Below are 21,059 nucleotides of genomic sequence, written 5' to 3' on the forward strand. Positions count from 1 at the left end.
CACTAATCCTGTTTTCAGCCCCCTCCTCGTCACATATACACGCACACAAGCTCACACCAGGGTGTCACTGGCAACGGTACGAGCCTTTGTGTCTGAGAAAAACAGACGATTAACCTGCCGCACAGTGACGGCCACCGGGGATGCTCTACCCCTACAGACAACCTAACCGTCCTGGGTCAGTCTCACGGACCGGTGCAGCCTTCCTCAGCTGCTCTCACACAGGCAGAGGATGAGGAGGAGAGAGTGAGTGTGAGGCAGTCTACCTGGCAGACACCGTCACACACAAAGACATGCGGGGAAATAAACAAGCAGATGTTTCTAATGAGGCAGGAGGCTTTGAGCACTCAGAGGGGATTTGGGTTATTCTGTCAGACCGACCGACCGTCCGGCTACACTGTTCGATCAATCAGAGACAGATGAAGGTGATTAATGAAATGAGAAGGCTGCGGCTTATCAGAGACTTTGCTCCATCCTCCATAGAGTGGCAAAACAAAACCAGGTTAAGTTTCTCAAAGATTTAAGATCAAGTTACCCTGATTCCTCAGATTAATTAAAGGAAACTAAACTTCCAGATGAGTTTATTAACTAAAGGACTTAATCGGTCTTAATGGTTTTAGAAGAAAAAAAAAACAGTGTTGATCAACACTATTGAAAAATAGTGAATAGTAAGTCCGAAGTTAAATTGAGCTCACAAAATGTATACATCTCTATTCTAAATAAATGTATGTATTTTTCATCTATTTTGGGAGGATTAAATATTTTATAAGCTTTATGTAATAATTACATAAACAGGATGGAAATAACTTGCTAAATGCTGTTTGGGTGTACAGGGGACTTGTGGTTTGCACTGTGTTGAGGAAAATGAAGAGTTAAACCAGTTAGTGGTAAAAAAGAAAAAAAAGAATCAGCTACAGTATGAGCAGCTGGTGAGGCGTGGCAGCCAGTCAAAGAGGAAAATGTGGATGGAATCAAATATTAACATTGTCATTGTTGATATTAAAACTAATATTGACAGAACCACAAATACACTTCTCTCACTTCATATCAGAACCAAAAAAAAAAAAAAAAAAAAAAAAAAGGCATACATTTTACATCTCTCAAACTAATAAAACAGAAATATTTTCCTTCCCCCCTAATAGCCATCTTTACTCAAAAAACAAAAACAAAACAGATTTTCTAAGTTGGCACACAGGTGGCACTCCTTGAGATATTTTCTCCTCTTAAAAACAACATCAGAAATTCAATCAAAGAGCAGCACGCAGCCAATAGGATCTCCGTGTCTGTCAGCAGCAGCATCGGTCTGAGCAGCCATTGGTCTGATGTTTTACACGGGAAAGCCTGTAATTGGCTGCCAGCGTGCTGGTGCTTCATTGCCTCCATGGCAACATTGCTTCCTTATTGCACAGGGAAGGTGAAAACGAGGGAAAGAGGGGAGGCGACTTTCGCTCAGACACTACCTCTGCATTATTCATCCTTTGTCCCCGAGTGCAAGTCGAATGTGCGCAGACGAACCGACTGGTGTGTGTTTCTATGTTAGTCTTGGTTTGGGTGGCAGTGATTGGTTGAGACATAAGAGGTGAATGGGGGTGAAACCGGTGCAATAATTGCACTCCACAGTGCAATGCATCCAGCAACATGTCTATATATATACATACATAAAACTGCTAAAGGTGCTCAGAGGCCATTTAGTGAGCAATTTTTTTCGTAGATTTGCTTACTTCCAATACAGCTGTTAGGTTTAATAAAAACTATAGTGTGAACGCAGCGCACATCTGGACGGTCAACGGGCGGGCGGCTTGCATCATCCCACTTACAGGATGAAGCGGGAGCCGGACACCTACACCTAAACTCACCATCAGAAACAACAAGAACCACGCGGTTTGTTTGTTGTTGTTTTGATTCCCCCCACCCCCGTCTCTCAAAACACTTGAGGGTGGGTTAACTGCAGGGAGGGGGGAGGAGAAAGAAACGAGGGTGGAGTTAAAGCGGGAGAAAAACATCACACAGAGATTATGGCTGAGGGTGTTCATGCAGGACTCCTCCCCTGTTTATGTGTCTGTGGATGAGGGGCCTGAGAGCTGGCTGGCGGTACCTCCGCCTGTGAACGCGATGACGAGATGGCAACAGGCACTCAGCATAGCACGTGCTCCCAGTTGCCATCGCAACCTGCCCTTGGATACAGCGTGCTGGTTGGCCGTTCCTTACTGTTGTTGTGCTGTGAGGCTGATGAAACCTCGTGGGTGAGGGAGGGCAAGCTTACAGCATGGTGCCGCTTTCCAGCCCTGGTAGAAAGTGTTGCTAGGCACATTAGAGGTCAGCTTGTAAACAAATGGTGTGAGTGAAAAATCACTCACACCACCCTGCATCAAGTGGAAACTTGCCATTTAAAACCCCCCGAATCCGAGAGGTAACTCTAAATTGCCAACAAAGCAACAATCTCAGTGCAAAAGAGAGAAACATGAGGAAAAAAAGATTTCCCTGAAAGTTCAAATTGGTTTAATCTGCCATGTCAAACGGAGAACACTGACATACATAACTCAGCTGAAGATTTACACGACACAAAAACCCTCGAGTTAATAACTGTGAACGAACAAAACAAAAATGAGCAAAACGAGTCAAAGCAATAACATGTGAAGGGAGGCAAAACAAAGAAAATAAAGTTTTTTTTAAGATGAAGATGTCTCTGGTAATGTTGAATTCATCAGAAGTCAGTCGCGAGTCTTAATGTGTCATCAGTTCTGGCGTCGAAGTTAAAAGATGTGTCCAACAAAACGGCCACGCACTTAAGGAAAGGAACAAAGAAAAAGTGTGCGAGGCCTCGAGTGGCAAGATCAATACGGCATTGTGCTGACTGTGCGGTCTGTCCGACGAGATCCGGCACAAATAAACATTCTGCTCATGGCGCGCATTCATTCCGCACCGAGACCTACAGAAACGATGGTCACGAGCCGCAGGAGCCGAGCTGGCAGCATGATTGATTACAAGTGCAGGCAGTCTTTGTTCACCAGTGGTAATCAGGACAAAGCAGAGTGGAAGCTGTGAGTGTGTGCGCAGGTGTAGGTGCTTGGATCAAGGTGAGGCTAGGACAAATTGTAGTATTGAAAGAGTGTGGTTGAGATGAAACTTTATAGCAGGAGGCATCAATGTAAAAGGTAGAGGGTAGGAGTTTTGACATCAAATCCTCATGCTGCAACACCTGGACAAAAGACCCTCCCAGACCGGTACACATCCATCACTGTCACGCCTCATCGCATCCCTCTTGAAGGCCGGCTTCGATCTCTTCTAACCTCTGTGCCATGGACATGACCAGCATTTTCATCTGAAAGAGGAGGGTTTTCAAATATCAGCGATGTGAAGATGAAAAGCGAAAGAAGAAGGTGAGAGAAATAAAGAAAGGGAGAGAGTGGAAGTAGCCACAACAGGGGAGAAGTGAAGGGAAAAAAAATAGACAGGTGGGAAATAAAGGAGGCAACAGGGGGCAGTGAGGAAGAGGGAGGGGTCGAGTTAATTGGAAAATGGAGATGGTGAGGAAAAAGGAGGAAACCCAGAGAGGAGGTAGTCGGGGACGAATGGACGCAGGGTGGGGTAGGAGCCAGGTCAGTGAGTGTAGGGCGTGAAAAAAACCAAACAAGTGTCTACGAGTCAGACAGACAGAATACATTAACTGTGACAGTAGGAGTGATGAGCATCGTCATCAGATTCAGCAAAGCTGAGGACAAAGACTGAGCATAGAAAACACAAACGTAAGGCTGAGTTTCAGCAGAGAAACTACGCATTAACCCTTGAAACTTCCTTTTTGACATCTCTTAAAGAACGTCTTTTTTCTTCATTTAACTAACCAAGAAGCAGGACTGACAAGTTTTTAAAGTTCTTGCTAAAGTTTAGTTTTTCTCTTCTTAACAAGATCTTAAACCGTTACCAAACTAACTTTTTTTAATAGATAAAAAAAAGAGGCCAAATCCCGCATGCACAGTTGATGTAAAGACTTTAAGCATATAAACACAAGCGGCACAACGAGACCCTTGCCTAAACAAAAGTCTAAAGTCCATAACTGGCATCTGTTTAAAGCAGAAAGTGGCTTACAGTACAGGACACTGTTTACAGAGCATCAAGAAGGACTGAGCCTGCTTCCTCCCAACACGGGTTTTAAACAAAGAATCAGTCTTATCCCCCTTGGAGTGGCATGTTTCTTTAAAAATTCATTCATAGTAATCAACGCATAACATCTCAAGCAGCTTAATGATTTGCATGCAATAACAGAAAGCTCCTATTCTAATTCCTTGAGTGCTCGAAAACATTCATAATCCTGGTCCGGTGTATCTATGGTTAACAATGAGAGACGATTCTAAACCTCCAAAAATTAATACAATTGGTATGCGGCCAGAGTCAGATTAATAAGTTTACACAAGCACAGGCTGGATTTAAGTAGTAACCTACATTTTAACCCAAGACAATGCAAGCTTTTTTCACATTGTAATACCCTGTCCTTACCCTCTGTGCAGCAGGACTGCCAACACAGTGACACCGCTTTCATTGTTTTAGATGAATCAAAGAGTTTTTCTTTTGTTGCAAAACGCTTCTGTTTTCAGGGAGGAGCATTATACATGGAAACAATTTAAGTTACAGATGGCATTTAATCAAAGTCTTCATCAAGTCTTCAAAAAAAAGCAGAGAGCGTGCAAGTTACACAAACAAATTATTATTTTTCTTCCCCCTTTCTATCATCTCGATAACTGACGATAAGTAGAACCTGTTTTTTTAAATTGCTTCATAGATAAAAATCTTATGAAACGATTGGGCAAACCGCCAGGTGGAGAAAATTCTGAGGAAGAGTAACAAGTAAATACCAGACGCACATCGACCTGTGCCGACAAAGACGCCTCATGATGAAAACATGTTTTCCCTCCAACAAATACCACAACATGCTCCGTTCGCATCTATTGTGCCCCGGTGGAAGAGCGTGGAAGGGCTGGCAAGAGCGTGGAGGAACGCCTGCATGCCATCACCACCTGCTGGCCAGTTGGTGGCTTTGTGGATATTTCCCAAACAAAGGGTGATTTAGATGAATTCAGAGCTATTCATGTTGAAAATTTGAGTAGAAAAAAAAAACAAAAAAAAAAACACACATAACTTACGAGCATGACACTAAAACAAAGAAGCAATTCAGAGCGTAGACATACAGACAACGAGAAACACAATCGGGTTGGGATGCTGTCAAAGAAACAATACACTACTTGTTTGTTTCAGCCTATGAGAATAACTCAGAAAAATGAAAGTGTTTTCAGAAAATGACCTGGATGGACAGATGAGGTAATGTCTGAAACAAGAGTCTGCCCGATACGGCAGTGTAAGGGTTTGCCGGAACAGAGCTGATGTCATCCCCACTGAGGCACAACATGTGCATTTACAATAAAGCAACGAGAAAAGCGCCGCCACCTGTACCATGCAGCACAGCGTGCCACGACTCCCACAAGAACTGGCCGAGTGTGCAGCTCGCATCTTTAGTTGATGTTATTTTCACTTACTTTTAAACAGCAACGACAAAATCCACAGAAAAAAAGAAAAAGAAAAATCAACTTTATTCGAGATGGTGCAGATGGTGTTATAGATGGTGACACTTTGAAGATGTGCTTCGGGGGCAGACAATCTGCTCATTCTACTTGGGAACAATTTTGACCTCCCACCAAGAAAGCATGAGAGAAGGCAGACAAAGAGAAGCAGCAGCAGTGATTTACCTCTGTCAGCTGATGTTCAACACTGCTTCTGTACTCCAGCGTGACCGGCTGCTCTTTGGGGCCCTCTGCTGCCAACATCTGGCCAGCAGAGCCGAGCACATAGCTGAAAAAAAGATGCAATTTTAGAAGAAAAAAAAAAAACGTCAGGGTGTCAAACAAACTGCGGTCGATCCCAGGTTTTCCACACACCTCGTCTTCTTTTCATTCTGTTTAAAGTTTAAAGGGATTTGGTTTTCAAGGGCTCACGTTCCTCAACAAATCAAGATTCAATAAAAACCTCTTTTTTTAAAAATTTGCTTCCAGTAACAAGAAAACAAGGGCAACACAAGACTGAAAGATGTGTGACGATCTTTAAGAGGTAAATGTGAGGATCTGAGCAAACAAATTTATAGAACGATTTGAAAATATATTCTATCGACCAAGGAAATGGCAAAGAATTCAGGATTCATCATCTACGTCATGTAATAATATAGAGGGAGACTCTGAGAGTTAAGTGAAATACGGTGCCTTATTATTTTTGACGGATTAAAGCTTATCCTTGAAGTATAACCTCTTTTTTTTTTTTTTTTAAACTGACTGCTCAATGTCAATGAGAAGTCTACGTGTCCTCACACTGTCTCCATTCAGTGATAAAAGCCTAATTAACAACATTTAGCCAATGAAAAGTATGGGATATCGGGATAAAACAGACACGCAAAATGATTGATGCCACAGTTACGATTAAGGCATCTGTCCACAGGGACCGAGTTAGGTTTGACTCGTTCATAAAGGAGTCATTTTGCATGTTGGCGGGGTGCAGATGTAAAATAACATCCCAATCCGCTAAATAGTAAAACTGTTTCATTTGATCGGAGAGACGAGGACATTTAGGTTCGACAAGCCCGGCCCCGTGCTCCAATCAGAGGCCCCGAATTGTTCAGCAGTTGAAATAGTAGATCAAGCTAAAACTGTAGCACAGCACATTGAAAGAAAACAGGCGGTATCCGTCTTATTGGTTCCCACAAGGTTAAAAAAGCGCTTGTTAGAAGAAGAGCTGGAATAAAACAGTGGCCAACAGTTTAGACTTTCTTTCTTTTTTTTTTTTTTTTTTTTTTAAATAGTGTCACTGGCATCAAATTCAAAATCGTCGCCACATTCAGGGAAAGGTCGACGTGATTTGGTAAGTTTTGCCTTTCCCTTTATAATTCAAACCGTCTTTGATTTATTTGAAACGGGGTTTAATTACTAATAATAGAATCAAGCCATTAATCTCACGTGAAAGTGGAATCAATTTGACTCAACAGGCAGTTTTTCTCTAGCCTGGGCGAAAGCCGACTGTTGACTCCGTCAAACAGTCTTGAAAAACCCCAATAGGAATCTGTTTCCATGGAGGGTGGGACCTTACTCAGCAACTTAAATTCATTGGAGTTCCCTTAACCAATCAGTAATGTTTAGAAAGGACGTAGGTTATGCGCCGAGGTTCATGCTTACTCTCGCGAGGCTCTAGCTCGCGAATCACGCTTCCCACATCTGCTTTCATTATACCGGTACCATTTGATAAATCAAACTTTTCCCAAAGCCAGTTGGAAGGAGAGCTTCGACATCCTTGCCACTAACAAAATTGACGAGGCATTCCTCTTGCTCTCGTTTTAATTGTGTAATGCTCTCCAGAGTTGAGACAACTTCATGGATAGCTTCTAGCGTTCTTCCGTCGCCATTTTTATTTCCGCTGCGGTTGAACTACAATTATATGGACTACAATGGACTCCGCGGGTGAGTTCTGCGTCACCACTCGCAACTGTTTGCTGATTGGCAAAACACTGAGCGAACCGAGGTAGGGGGATTTGGCCAGACTATGTGCGGAGCCAAAATCTTGGGGCGGAAGTACGTAGGATGGCGTCGCCAGGCTAGTTTTCCCCCCCACTTTATCTAAAAACAAATCTGTTAAAACCATTTTTATGACTAAAGGCCTGTATCTTCAAACATGAGCCGAAAAACGCTAGACGTGCTCCGCTTCTGTCTTCTATCTGCTGAAAGTGCATCTTCCCCTTCTAAGGGATGACTTGGTTTTACAGTATAGCAAATAGCATAGTGAAAACAGGTTCAGTCATATGTCGTTATCCTAAAATGTTCTTCACCTTCAGGCTCATGTTAGAACAACAGCACATTATAAGAAGCGCGTGTGTTTAAACTCGCCCTCTGATGGAGTTACCTGTCGATGTCAGCTACACTGAGGCAGAACGTAAACCTCTTGTGGTCCAGGCTCTTAGGGGTGGATGTGTACACCATGCCCAGCACGGAGCGACATCCTCTGCAGATGAGATCCACGATCACACTGTAGATGGAAGGATATTAGAAAGAAAGCATGACCTAAAACACCCATATGATACAAGACAAAATACCAGTAGGCTGTTTGTCAGCTGTGGCTATCTGGTATCTGCTTAGTTATGGCAGCTTCTTACCACAGAGACTGTTTGCCTACTTCAAACAGGTGATTTTCCTTTCCAACCAGGACGTTCTCAGTAACCCCTAAGATCAAAACATCACAAAACATGTCAGCTGTGTAGTGCATCGCTGTATTCCCAACATAACCAAGCTCTGTTCAACCTGCAGTTCAGTGATCCCCTCTATCAGACCAAATCACCCAGCTTTTTTTTAAAACCAGACAGCACTAACTTTCCCGTTGAGAGTTTAAAAAGCTAAATACAAAAATGAGAAAACATCTCAGGTGTAGCCAGCTCATTCAGCAACTGAGGCCTCATTAAGACGGATCAAGCTATTCCTGTTGGTCTGGCAGCCTTTAGCAGGGTGCTTGCTCTTTTTCCAAATTAAAATTCCAGACTTTTTTTAAAAACTGATACTTTTTTCCCCCAAGACCTTAACTTTATGTACTTGTAACTTGTGTGCCTACTGCCTACTTCATTGGTTGAGATTGTACCAACTGTGTTTATTAGAAATGTTAATTTTTATAGGCTAGTATTCAATGAACAAATGCATTATTCACAGTAAATTGTGCTTTTACTGATGAAAACGTTTCAAAACAGGAAAATCACAAGTACATGTCAATAGACCTCAGCAGTGACGTTACGAAAATGTGCCAGACTAGGCTAAGCATGCGTTGATTGGATATCATCCCATTAGGCTAATACAGTACGTGACCAGTTAGTAAAATGATAGTTTTATAGCCTACCTTCCTATTTCTCATTTCACAATGCCTTTGAGCATACTGTAAAATTCTACCATACATTTATTTTACATACTTTATTAAGACTTTCACACAAAATTCAAGACTTTTCAAGGTCTGGAAAACAGTGCTTCAAAATTCCATACTTATTAAGACTTTCAAGACTTGTGCAAGCACCCTGCTTTAGCCATCATGAATAGAACCCATTTTGGGAACTTGGTTTGACTGGGCTGGATGTGTGCAGACCTCTTTGTGCTGTAACGTCATGTAAGGGTAATATGCAGCACAACATCATGTTACAAAACGTAAACTCGTGACGTTTTTCGTACAATTACGTGCCCCCCACCCTTAATATTCAGCTTGGAAACGAATGCAAAAGCCAACAATCCCCGTCCCACACTCACGCTTCAATCGTATTTGATTCAGATCGTCTTCACTTCCATCCCAGGACACTGAGTCGCCCACTGGCAACCTGCACTTCCCACAGATGAAGACCATGGGTCCCTCGTTGTTGTCCTCCTCCGCCACGGCTTTACCGAACAATTTTTCTTCAACTGCGGTCGAATCGATACTGGACGTTTCAAACGTCCTATTTAGTTTTTTTTGGCGATGTCCGCTCGACTTTTTACCTGTAGCCATTTCTGCTGGGTTCTCAGGTTTTTTTTTTTTTCCAAACGTGAGGTTTTTGTTTCAAACTTAGGCGGGCCGTTAGATTATTATGAAGACACGAGATGTTAACCACCGCGTACTTCCGCCTTCGTCTTCGTGTCCTCGCGTAATGTTTTTTCTTCTTCTTGCCCTAGAGACGTGATCGAATTATATTGTGTGCTTATGATTTAAAAGTATTTTATTTTCATCAAATATAATGTATCATCGCATGATGTAGATAAACTAAAGAAAGGTTGGGGTACAGGGTAATACGGGTAATACGGGTTAATAAAGAGGGGGGAAAAACCTCTGTAAGACTAATATTTAGTACAAAGAGAAAAAGAACGGCGACAAAGAAATGCAACATAAAAACACGAAGCACAAATCTCCAGGTAGTAATTGATCTTTATAGCCATACAGAAAGGTTACAAGCTGCACGATAATTAAATTGAGGAAAAATAAATCAATAAAAACAATAAATGGATGAAAAATATATATGAAGTACAGAGGGGATCGTAAAAGCATGGAAATACAAACAACTAGACGGAGTTACCGAATATAAAACTAAATAAGTTGTGGAAGGAATTGCTAAAACGAGATTATATATCATTGTATGGCCATGGACAAAATGACTTCCCAATTGGGAAGATGCTCAGAACAACTATGGATAAAAACAAAAAAATTGACGTGATACGAAACAAGCATGAATTCAAAGCTATAAAAACATGACCAGAATCAGATACAAAAATAACAACATCGCCCAACACGTAGAGATGGAAACACAAAACAACTTTAAATCGTATTCTCATGGTCACGTGATGTTTTGTCTATTTTTGTCTTTCTGTCTGTTTAAGGGGCCTAATATTTCCTGTTTTCTTTCATACATCTCTAGAATATATCTTAGAATTACAGGCGAAATATTCAACATTTATGACAACACAAAATATAGTGTTAAATTAGTTTATTATGGCACATTCTCACTCAGGTGAAACGACATGAACTATCTCGTCAGGATTGTAATCTTTGTAAAGCTTAACGTGAACGTGGTACTCTAATTGTTTTTTTTTTCGTTATTCAGCCTGTTAAAATGTATTGTTTTTTAATTTACTATTATTTAATTTTTTACAAATTACTACTTTTTTTTGTTTCTTAAATCAGCTAACTGTTAATATCTTATTTTATTTTTTTCAAACGCGGTCAACATTTCCTTCGTCCTCTCATTGGCCCACAACCAGGAAGTTGTCAGCGTGTATCCGGGGAGGCGCGAAAATGCTTTTTGTTTTTCTTGTGAGTTGGTGAAGCACGGAAACATTCCACGGTCATGTATTTTTAGGATTTTTGCCGCTTCCCCCGGTCATCATGTGTGAAAAGATAAAGAAGGTAATGCCCCCCCTTTGTGTGCTAATGCGTGTGTATTTACCTAACTGAATTCAGCGGCCGCAGTTGTTTGCATGTTCTTGTTTCATGCCGCTTCTCCAGGTGAACAGCTGGCTCAGCACGATGTTCGGCAATCAGCCGGTGCCACAGTTTGAGGTCAATACTAGGACAATGGACTTACTGTACCAGCTGGCACAGTCCAGTGAAGCTCGGTGTAGTGACACGGCTCTCCTCATAGAAGACCTCAAGCAGAAAGCGTCAGAGTATCAGGCGGATGGTGAGTACCTGACAGACAGCTGAGGGACCTAAATGATGGAACATGTATTTGCGACCATCTGGAAGTGATGAATGGGACTTATTGAAAGCGACTAAACTTTTTGTTAAGTGCATGTATGATTACAGATGCCTACAAACACACACCATAATAGAGTGACTTAGGGGGGAGGAGCTATCACTGTCCACTTCTGCTACAAACCTCAGCCACAAAGGTTCACTTTACTATCAAGCACTCAAAACTATGGACAGAAAACCAATCCGTTATTATCACCATTGTCAAATCCTCTACAAACATAATTTGTTGAGCTTTGACAGTTTTAGCAATTTGTGTTTTCTCAAATTATTTTTTTAAATGCTATCACAATTTGGCTCCAGAACCACTCAGGGCATTTATAAAGAGACCAAACAGCAGCAGGACAACAAGAGGCAGCTCCAACCACAACTGTACAGTCCCTAAGTGCAGAACATCGTTTGGACAGTCGGTCTTTTCTTACAAAAGCTTTAAACTCTGGAACTCACTGCCCACAGATATTAAGTCCATCAGTGAGTTTAAATTGTTCACCTTTAAACTTAAATTTTGGCTTAAAACAAACCAAAACTTTACTCACTGGTAAAAATGTGAGAGTGAATGAATGAGATGAAAGTTTGAACTGCACTGTTGTATTTATAGATTAATGTTCTTATGTAAATGAATGTCTATTTTAGGTCTTGTGTCAGCATAGAAAACCCTAAGCAGGGAGGGGAGTTGTAAATTAGCACTTGTTGATACTCTGTATGCATCACATCAGCTACAAGCTTTGATTTGTAACTATGTCTGATTGTATTGTCCCTGTCAAATAAACTAATAAAAAGAGAAACCTTGATTAAATAGGGCTTCGCTGTACTGATAGACTATGACTCAAAACATTCAGCGAATTAAACCCGGCAGTTTTTTAAAGTAAACAGGTGGAATATTCTGCAGAGGCTGTGTCAGCTGATAACAAACTGATCAAGCTGCTTTTTCGCTTACTGAAGACCAAACAAATACAGCTACAGCGAAGGCCTGCCAGAGCAAAGGAAGAGCGTCCAGTCTGCAGTATAATCTTGTATTAGTAGTTCTAAAGTGTTGAAGATTAAAATCTTATTTATACTGATGACATTATTTCCCAGTAATTCACCCCACAAAGTCTTCATATCATTTCACTGAATCTGTCGTGTCTTTTTTTTCTCCACCAAGCTGCTCATCTGCAGGATGTTCTCCTACAAGGCGTCGGCCTCTCCTGTGCAAGCTTGTCCAGACCAGCTGCAGACTACGTGTCCGCTTTAGTGGACAATGCCATGGTGCTAGGAGTCAGAGACACGTCGCTGGGCAGGTACGCCTCCGTTACTCCATTGTCATCTGTGTTTCTATTACTGTCTTTCTTGTGTCGAGTTTCCCGTAATTCCCTGAGTGGTGCCACAAAGACATCAATTTAATTACTTGCGTAGCTTCATGCCAGCAGTCAACAACCTCACCAGCGAACTTCTGGAAGCTGAGAAGTCGAACAGAAGACTTGAGAGGGAGCTCAGGACCCTCAGAAAGAGACTCGGTGCCACTCTGGTGCTACGGGGAAACTTACAAGAGTAAGAATAGGATGATATTCACGTGGTGATACCCATTTTGATTTGTAATATTGCTACGTACGGTTTATCTTCCTGTGCCAAAATCCCGTCACAGCAGAATCAAAGCATTTGCTGCAGTATATGTAATTGGTGTTCTTAACTGATAGGGATGTCAACAAAACCGTGACATCTCAGGCAGTGGAGAGCGCTAAAGCAGAGGAGAGGCTGCTCAACATGGATTTTGTGAAGGCAAAGGCTCGAGAACTCAGTAAAAGACGGGAGAATTCGGAGGTTTGTTGTGGTGTTGGAACTTGTGTTTGTTGTGGTTACGCAGAGAAAGATGTTACTTTGTGTATGAAGGTGTTGCTATATTGTATAAGCAGCTGTGAAATGCAAGCTACGGTTAAAATGAAAGCAAGCGTCATGCAGATATATACAGTCACACTCGGACACAAATTTATAAAAATAAAAGGAAAAACATGAAATAGTTTGAACATTTCATCTATTTGAGGATGATACGATGGCAAAATGTCAAAAGATAAAGTGAGAAAGTTCAGGTTTTTTTATTTTTTTATTTTAATGTTTGCTCGATTAGAATTTGGCACCAGCAGCAACACTTTACAAAAAAAAAAAGCCCACAGGCGTGTTTACTGTGTTTAATCACCTTGTCTTTTAACAATGATCTGTGCACATTTAGGAGCTTGGGAACAAAAGTTTGTAGTTTTAATTCAAAGCAGAAATCAAAGAAAGACTCAGACTACCCGGAATTCTCTTTATTTTCACAAATCGTTTGCCTCTGGTTTAGATAACAGAGGAGAGGTCCCAGTTTGGCGCTCTTCATGTGATAGTCAGAAGGGGACCGGATCCTCTGTGCTCTCACGCAGTTTTGTCGTTTTATTGGGCTCTCGTCTGTCCTCCAGGCTCAGCTTGTATCCAGGAACATGGACAAGTCTATTACCCACCACGCCATTGTGCAGCTGTCTGAGGTATTTCAGCCTTTCCTCGCGCGCCCCAGTCATCACCATGGAAATGGAAACCTTTCACCGTCTGCTTTCAGAGTTCAAAACGTGCCATCTTAATTTTTGTCTCTGCAGGAAGTTATTGCGTTGAAAAAAGAAATAATCCCCCTGAAAAAGAAACTGGAGCCGTACATGGATCTAAGCCCAGTAAGTGTGTTTTCTCTTTGTTACAAACTTTGCAGCCTGACTTGCCTCCTGCCAAAAGCGCCGTCACACTTCCTTTGTCATCTTTTGTTAGTTAGTTAGTGCATGATAGCACATTTAACTTCCAGGAATCACTTTGTTTTTCTGAATTTGGCTTTTTGACACGTTTCCCCTCCTCTATTTACCCACAGAGCCCATCACTTGCACAAGTGAAAGTAGCAGAGGCAAAAAGAGAACTGGTGAGTCCCCTGAGAGCTGGTTAAAACGTGGACACCATGTGGTTGTTTGTGTAACTTCAATGTATCTTTTTTTTCACCTTGATTACAGGCTGCACTTGATTCCCAACTTGAGATGAATGTGGATTTTAAATGAAGATGCGTCGTGTCGCAAAAGCAAACGATTTAAAAGCAAAAATGCTGCTAATAAAGTTTTCACCTCCGTGTTTTACTGATGTGTGATTTGTTTCAGCTGACATATATTGTGCCTGCCACTCGTGTCCCTCAGAAGTGTAAAGATGTTGTTTGAGGAATTAAAATCCCCTTTTATTGACTTCAGAAGTGAGTCAAAACCACACTGTTTAGGAAACTAAAGAAATTTAAAGTAAATTAGTTTTGCTCGCAGAGACCATCTGAATCTGCTTGTGACTTGGGGAAAAAAAAATAAAGCTTGTTTTCTCCTTAAGTCCTCTTCTTTTGACTTTGAAAACAATGTTGCCAAATTGTATGTTAATTCGAAGCAGGCAGCATATGTTTAGTTTATGATTTCATACCTTAAATTTGAGTGATTCTCCGTGTGTATCCGATGCAGTTGCCTGTGATCAGGAAAAAAAGCATTTTGTTAGCTCCATCAAACAACAACAACAATCTTTCAGTGTTCATTTTGGGCTGTGACCACCTCAAACAAATTTGCCTTTGAGAGGGAAGAATGTAAATCATGAGCTTTATTTCCTGTGGTTGGATCAGTTCGGTGTCTCCTCTTCCTGTTTGTCACAAACATTGTTAATGCTAATCAAGTGTTTTGTCTTTATTCTCATGTCGCTGCGGTCTAATCGAGGGGTTGTGTTTCAACTTTGAGCTCGTTTTATCAACATAACATGAGAGTTTTTCCTTGAACACGGTTATCTGTCAGATTGATCGTCCGTCTGTTGGGCCAAACGCACACAGATATGGGAAATTAGAGCTCAACAATTGTTTTCAACTTCAATCTTTCAGAGGAAAGACACATTTTTCTGTTTATCATTGAATTAATTTATATAAATACAATAATTTGTTGTTTTTTGTTGATTGGCCTGATGATTGCTGCCACTGACTCATTCTGATGTGGAACAAAGTGTCATATTCAGTCAGCTGGGGGTTGTTATTTGTATTGTTTCCATATTCTTCAATAAGGATTTACACCGTCGATGCATCTCAGGACCTTTTCCACCAAACTGCACAGCGTGGATCGGTTGCCCTTAATGACTTTTACTTCAGTGCAATTACTTCATCGTCTGGTCAACATGTCTGAACTGTCTCAGAAACAAAGTACAGGAAGCCTTTTGAGTTTGACAACAGAATTCCACAGGCTTTTGAAGAATAACGGCACATGAAGTAGGCTTTGGAGCCACTCCCAGGGTGCCTGAAGCTTGGAATCAGCTTGTCGTCTGTATGCAAAAAGTCGCCCCTGGGTTTCTCCCCTCTGTCAGCCTCCCTCCTCTGGAGCTGAGCTTGCATACGTCGACGCTCTCAGTCAGTTTGACTCTTGTGGGTCTGCAGCTCTGCAGTCTGACAAGGAGATTGACCTGTTACCATGGAGTGGGTCATGGATGCGGGTTGGGGAATAGTTTTCCCAGTGGGCCCCCCAGCTTCACTGAAAGGCACAATGTGGTCAGGGTATCAATAGTTAATGAAGAGAAAGAGCTAAAAATAGCACTTGTTCAAAATGTTATTTTGTGTCTTAAAAACGCCACTCAGTGCTTTTTAGGTGTTGCCTCTCCTGATCAAACGTTTTCAGACATAGGCTCTTTCCACAAAAAAAAAAAGATAAATTCTGCCTTAGTAGATAGGCTATAGTTTATCTAAGTTGTTAAATAAAAAAAAAAATGAAAGTCAAACCAAATTTATATTGGAAAAAAAATAGCTTACTGACTACATCCAATCTAAACAATATGGCAAAAAAAAAAAACATTGCCAATGCAGCTGGATGCCTGGAAGTTTGCTGTACAAGAAAAGAAAGAGAAAGACAAGAGGGAAATGATCTAATGCAAATCCAAAGCGCAGCAGTGGTGGGAGCACCACGACATTCATCATCAAAGAAAGGAAGAAGCCCTCCTGCGTCACACCAGTGAGAGTGTGGCCCCTGTTCCCTTTAAAATAGTTTGATGTGCCACGCCCACTTCATGATTCCCACTCAGCTGTTACTGTAGGTCGCTTTCAGATTCCACATTTATCCATTCACAAATCTGCGCTGCGGGAACGTCGGACTGGGAGAATCACCGCCACGCGTCGGACTGCTCACCCCGTCTGTCACTTCTGAACAACTTGTTGCGCAGCTGCTATTTCTAACCTCCTCTGTGATCCAGCGCCGCGGTGGCACACAGTCGCAGCTCTTTTACTCAACGCGCCCACAAACACTGTGTTTGGTGTAGGTATTTTCTGTCCAGGTGGACAGCTGGACGCCAGTAAAGAGATGTATCTTTACACCGGGGCGTCGAGGAAACCTCCCACCTTCTTGTCTTGGTAATTATAAAGTCCTAGAAGTCTCACAGCGAATTCATCGAGGGTCTCTAATATGATCAATGAGACAGGGGATGAGAGTCATGAGCTGGACGCGTCCTTGTCACGGACTGGACTGGAGCCACAGCCTCTTCTATCTCACTTTACTCCTGTGGACCAGACGCACGCATGGGCTGGCCGACTTTTCAAGTAAGATGATGTTGATGATGGTGCGTTGATGTAGGAGGGAGACAATGCTCACAGACTAGAGAGAAAGCATTGCTGTTAACAGTAGCTTTGGTGTGTGATCATATTGTTATAGCTCCATGTGAAGTTGAGTGGAAAGACATAATATATATGTTGGCTCTGGTCTGAGACTATTTCACGTGAGCAAATAGCTGTAGGTATAACCCACTGAATGTAAACGCACGACACAGGCTCTTATAACAAGCTAATAACATTCTGAATCTGAAACAAAGATTGTTCAAATTTAATAGCAGTTGCGAATTTTGCCACCCAGGAAGAGAGCAGGCAGTGCTGTAAGACACCAACCAGAGCTCCAAACTATCTTTAACACAACCTCTGAGGAAGTCAATCCCAGGAAACTTAATTTCAATGATCATTAGGTCATTTGAGTTCTTCAGATCGTGACTTTTGATTGCGCTGTTAAACTGAACTTCACACCTCGAACTGTGGGAACATGTGCATCACAGCCTAACCGGTGCACTTTGTGGAACAGTCTACCTGTCCAGGATCATCACCAGCCACTCTGCGCATGCCTGTGACGGAATGCCTCTGCGACTCCACTGCCCACGCCACTCAACCATCGCCATCCAATCAGCCTTCTACGGGAGCAGCGAGGTCCAGCTGTGCAAAGCGGACCCTCCGCCCAGACCCCACAACCACAGCTGTTCGGCTTTCACTGCTCTACAGGTGCATTGTATTGCATTGCACGTATGGGACATACAGCACTTTTCAGCCTCACTGGGTCTGTCGTTAATAGCTGGGTGTTCCCCTTCTTTTTATTTGAGTGGGTTTGTCCCCATAAGTGTTTCAGTTTTGCAGTTACCATACCCCGGCTGGCTGGCTGGTTGGTTGGTGCTGTCTGTATAAATGTGATGCATTTGTAAAAGCTCAGCGCATTTGCTTTCTTTTTATCATGCAGGTTGTGCATCACCCTTTTTTTTTGCATCTGATTTGGTTCTCTTCGGGTTAATCCTTGCTCAGATGTTGTAACATCAGATCCAGTGTGGTGCACTTTGCTGACTCGCCCCTGTTGTTTGTTGTGCAGAAGCTGCTTTCAGAGTGTCAGAGCCACAGAGATTGCCAGCTGCCTGTCAATCACCTGCTGTTTGGGAAAGACCCGTGCCCCGGAACTACCAAATACCTCCATGTGGATTACAAGTGTAAACCCGGTGAGTGTGGCAGCTCAGATTTCACTTGTTGTTAATCTTACCATCAGTTTGTCTCACACATTCAGCATGGGATGAGTGTGGAATGGCCACACAAAGCACCCAGTGTCCCACCACCTCCTCACCTTTACTTCTTTCTCCTCACTCAGCTGAACACAAAAGACACGTGGTATGTGAAGGAGAGACCATGGTCCTGCGCTGTAAGCCCCCCAGGGTGCTGCTCATCTTTGCAGCTGTCTACGGCCGAAGTCTAGGTCAGACTGACACCTGCCCCTCACACCTGACAAGACCACCCCCATTCGGTGAGTCAGTCTGAAAACCAACAGTAACGCACTGCTGTGGCATTTAAAGGGGGCAACGTACAGCATGTTTGATCATTTTGATAAATACAGTTTTCATAATTAGTCTATTTGCAAGATATGCAGCCAATAACGATTTTATTATTTGTAACTTTAATTTAAAATACAGAGCTGTGGGGATTTTAGTCTGCCACAGCAAGGATGAGAAAGGTGCATCTAATAGGTGGGAGCTGCATTCCACTTGAGTTACTGAATACACCTGTGCTTATCCTGGTGTGAAAAGTCAAACTGTGTGATGTAAGGAAATCCTGTGAGGGTCGTGTGAGATAACGAGCTAAATGTCACCGTAATTACATTTACAATTTAAATGCACAGCTCTTTAAATTTACTTAAGTATCCGGACAATAACCATTTCGAGATAATATTAAACTGACATACATGAGTTAACCGTGAGGTGTTTGCTTTGCTGGCGCGAAAAAAACAGATGGCTGCCGAAAGAGTGGACTCAGTTGTCGCAAGGGAATGTCTGCAAGACAGCGAATCAGTGGTGCAGCCATTACAACCTGATGCACATGAGCAAAAATCCCACACACTGAGTTCCTCTGTGCTGCTCCCTACAGAGTGTCTGAACCATGAGGCTGTACACTTGGTGTCCAAGTCCTGCTACAACAAACAAAAGTGTGCTGTTGCTGTCGGCAACCACACCTTCAGGGACCCCTGCTTTCCAGGAACCAGGAAGTATCTCAGTGTGCTCTATTCTTGTGGTAGGACCCACTCTTGCTTCCTCATTCACGTGAAGAAAAAAAAAAAAAAAAAAAAAAGAATTACACACCAAGTGATAAATTAAAGCGTTTCAAGATAAGAACAGGCTCGCATGACGTGATGCTTAGCTCACGTCATGTGTGCTTTTGTTTGGCCTTGTTCATGATGTGGCAGTTCCTTGAATGAGCATTTGTAGCTTCCGACTGCAAGTTCTTATCTGTTGATCCCATCCATCAGCTGTTCTTATCTTATCACACCCAAAAACACAGCAGCGGGGAATAATAAACTGTGAGCTCCGATTTTTACATCCTGGTAAGCTTCCTGCGATTGGCACAAAAATGCCTGTGGGGTCAAACAGCAACACTGTTCACATGTATCGTCATTTGGTGTTGAAAGAATTCCTCTTACTGCCAATGTTGCCTCTATTTTAAGGCACAATAAAGTGTGCTAAGTTCGTAGGGCAGTTATTAATACAACCACGACTGAGATTCCATTGTGGGCCAGTTTGGATGCTGAAGAGTAGCTCACTGACAAATGTTCGACTACACGGTTATCAAATGGTTCACAGCAATAAAAAAAATCTTTCCTGTTTTCCTATGTTAGTCCCACAGAGTTTACTAAAAGAAGCAGACCCAAGTGTATTAAGCTCCACCGCATTTCCTACCACAGAAAAAGGTAACGCCATCTTTCTATTTGCTGCAGTTCTTGCTTCTTATGGTCCTGTCCTCACATCACAGTTGTAATGTTCACAACAGCTTCTCCTGCAGATCTGGAGAAGCCTTCTTCTAAAGGATCGAGAAGGCCTGAAAACACAGGAGCCATGATGAGCAACTCTCTCCTCACCTACGCCTACATCAAAGGTATATGTCAATCACAAGCACTTTTGAAATCTATGAAGAAAACATCTTAAATCTCCTCTTATTCCCCACGCAGAGCGCCCAGAAATGGCAGCGCTGTTCTTCACCTCCAGCGTGTGCGTCGGCCTCCTCTTCACACTGCTGGCTCTGTCTGTCCGAGTGACCTGCAGAGGGCGTCGGCTCAGAGATCACAGACTCAAAGCCAAGTCTGCCAGTCGGACCGTAAACTGTCCGGAGGAGGAGGAAGACGAAGACGAAACAGAAGACGATAACGACGAGGGAACAGAAAGCTCTTTACTCTCAGCTGCAGAGAGGAAGGCGATTTACAATTGGGAGGAAGTGACTTATGTGAGTGAGGCAGCTGAACGGGCAGAGAGGATCGAGCGCAGAGAGATGATCATCCAGGAGATTTGGATGAACTCATACCTGAACGGCAGCTCGTGTTAGATAAATACCGCCCAGTGGATATTGTTCAAAACTCCAGGATTTTTTTGCTGCAGGTCTTCGCCATGGGTTCACACCCCAAGAAACTATTTTCTTTTTATATCGTAAAACTGTTCCATTCTGTTTGCCATTTTTCTAAAAGAAGATTGTAATGAAATTATGCAATTCTTTGGATCGCCAACGTTAATGCTGCAAAAAGGACAGCTATGTCAAGTGCTGTATTTACTCCGTCACCACCAAAACAAGCTTTTTCTTTTTAATGTTACAAAAAGGGCAAAATCACTGGTCAAAATCCATTAAGCTGTCCATATATTCATGGGTCTTTGTGTACTGGTTCATCTTTATCCAGTATCTCAGCAGCTGTATGGTTGATATAAACCAAAGAGCCTTTCAGCGAGCGTGGACATCTGGAAGGGTCAGGAAATGTGTTTCAGCTCTTATGTAAAAGCTCCTTCTACCACCAACATGAAATCAATAAATCATAAACACCTCCTCAATAAGTGTCTCAACTGTGGTAAAAGTATTTTCCTAAAAGTTAGAACACCGTGTAAAATGTAAATAAAAACAGAATTCAAATATTTCAAAAAACAAAATAGTCCCCTCTGTTCCAGACAAAAAAAAAAAAAAGATCCAACACATTGGTAACCGG

The 21,059-nt window shown here is 42.3% G+C and overlaps 3 protein-coding genes and 1 long non-coding RNA gene across 5 annotated transcripts; 2 read left to right on the forward strand and 2 right to left on the reverse strand.

The window, feature by feature from the left end:
• Positions 1-2,485: 2,485 nt before the first annotated feature.
• mis18a (MIS18 kinetochore protein A) lies at positions 2,486-9,628 on the reverse strand. Its single transcript, XM_075487133.1, has 5 exons — positions 9,303-9,628; positions 8,177-8,243; positions 7,927-8,049; positions 5,736-5,838; positions 2,486-3,319 (listed from the first exon to the last, which is right to left on the reverse strand). The coding sequence occupies exons 1-5, from the start codon at positions 9,535-9,537 to the stop codon at positions 3,239-3,241; spliced, it is 609 nt and encodes a 202-aa protein (XP_075343248.1). The 5' UTR covers positions 9,538-9,628; the 3' UTR covers positions 2,486-3,238.
• Positions 9,629-10,810: 1,182 nt separating this feature from the next.
• On the forward strand, positions 10,811-14,390 carry haus1 (HAUS augmin-like complex, subunit 1). Its single transcript, XM_075487607.1, has 9 exons — positions 10,811-10,926; positions 11,026-11,200; positions 12,416-12,551; positions 12,667-12,801; positions 12,948-13,071; positions 13,701-13,766; positions 13,875-13,946; positions 14,135-14,182; positions 14,271-14,390. Exons 1-9 carry the CDS (start codon positions 10,906-10,908, stop codon positions 14,313-14,315), a joined length of 822 nt encoding a protein of 273 aa, XP_075343722.1. The 5' UTR covers positions 10,811-10,905; the 3' UTR covers positions 14,316-14,390.
• On the reverse strand, positions 13,547-19,963 carry LOC142402122 (uncharacterized). The gene is made up of 3 exons (XR_012773292.1): positions 19,774-19,963; positions 14,713-14,754; positions 13,547-13,827 (listed from the first exon to the last, which is right to left on the reverse strand). It is a non-coding gene; the product is annotated as an uncharacterized LOC142402122 (long non-coding RNA).
• On the forward strand, positions 16,252-20,910 carry eva1c (eva-1 homolog C (C. elegans)). 2 transcript variants are annotated; one of them, XM_075487605.1, is made up of 8 exons: positions 16,252-16,846; positions 17,376-17,569; positions 17,928-18,051; positions 18,198-18,350; positions 18,968-19,111; positions 19,713-19,784; positions 19,877-19,969; positions 20,043-20,910. In XM_075487605.1, exons 1-8 carry the CDS (start codon positions 16,720-16,722, stop codon positions 20,411-20,413), a joined length of 1,278 nt encoding a protein of 425 aa, XP_075343720.1. In that variant the 5' UTR covers positions 16,252-16,719; the 3' UTR covers positions 20,414-20,910. The 2 variants fall into 2 exon arrangements, with proteins under 2 accessions (XP_075343720.1, XP_075343719.1); XM_075487604.1 differs by having other exon boundaries at positions 16,253-16,846; positions 19,865-19,969.
• The last annotated feature ends 149 nt before the right edge of the window (positions 20,911-21,059 follow it).

Source organism: Odontesthes bonariensis, chromosome 16 (assembly GCF_027942865.1).
Source record: "Odontesthes bonariensis isolate fOdoBon6 chromosome 16, fOdoBon6.hap1, whole genome shotgun sequence".
In the NCBI taxonomy this organism is placed as follows: domain Eukaryota; kingdom Metazoa; phylum Chordata; class Actinopteri; order Atheriniformes; family Atherinopsidae; genus Odontesthes; species Odontesthes bonariensis.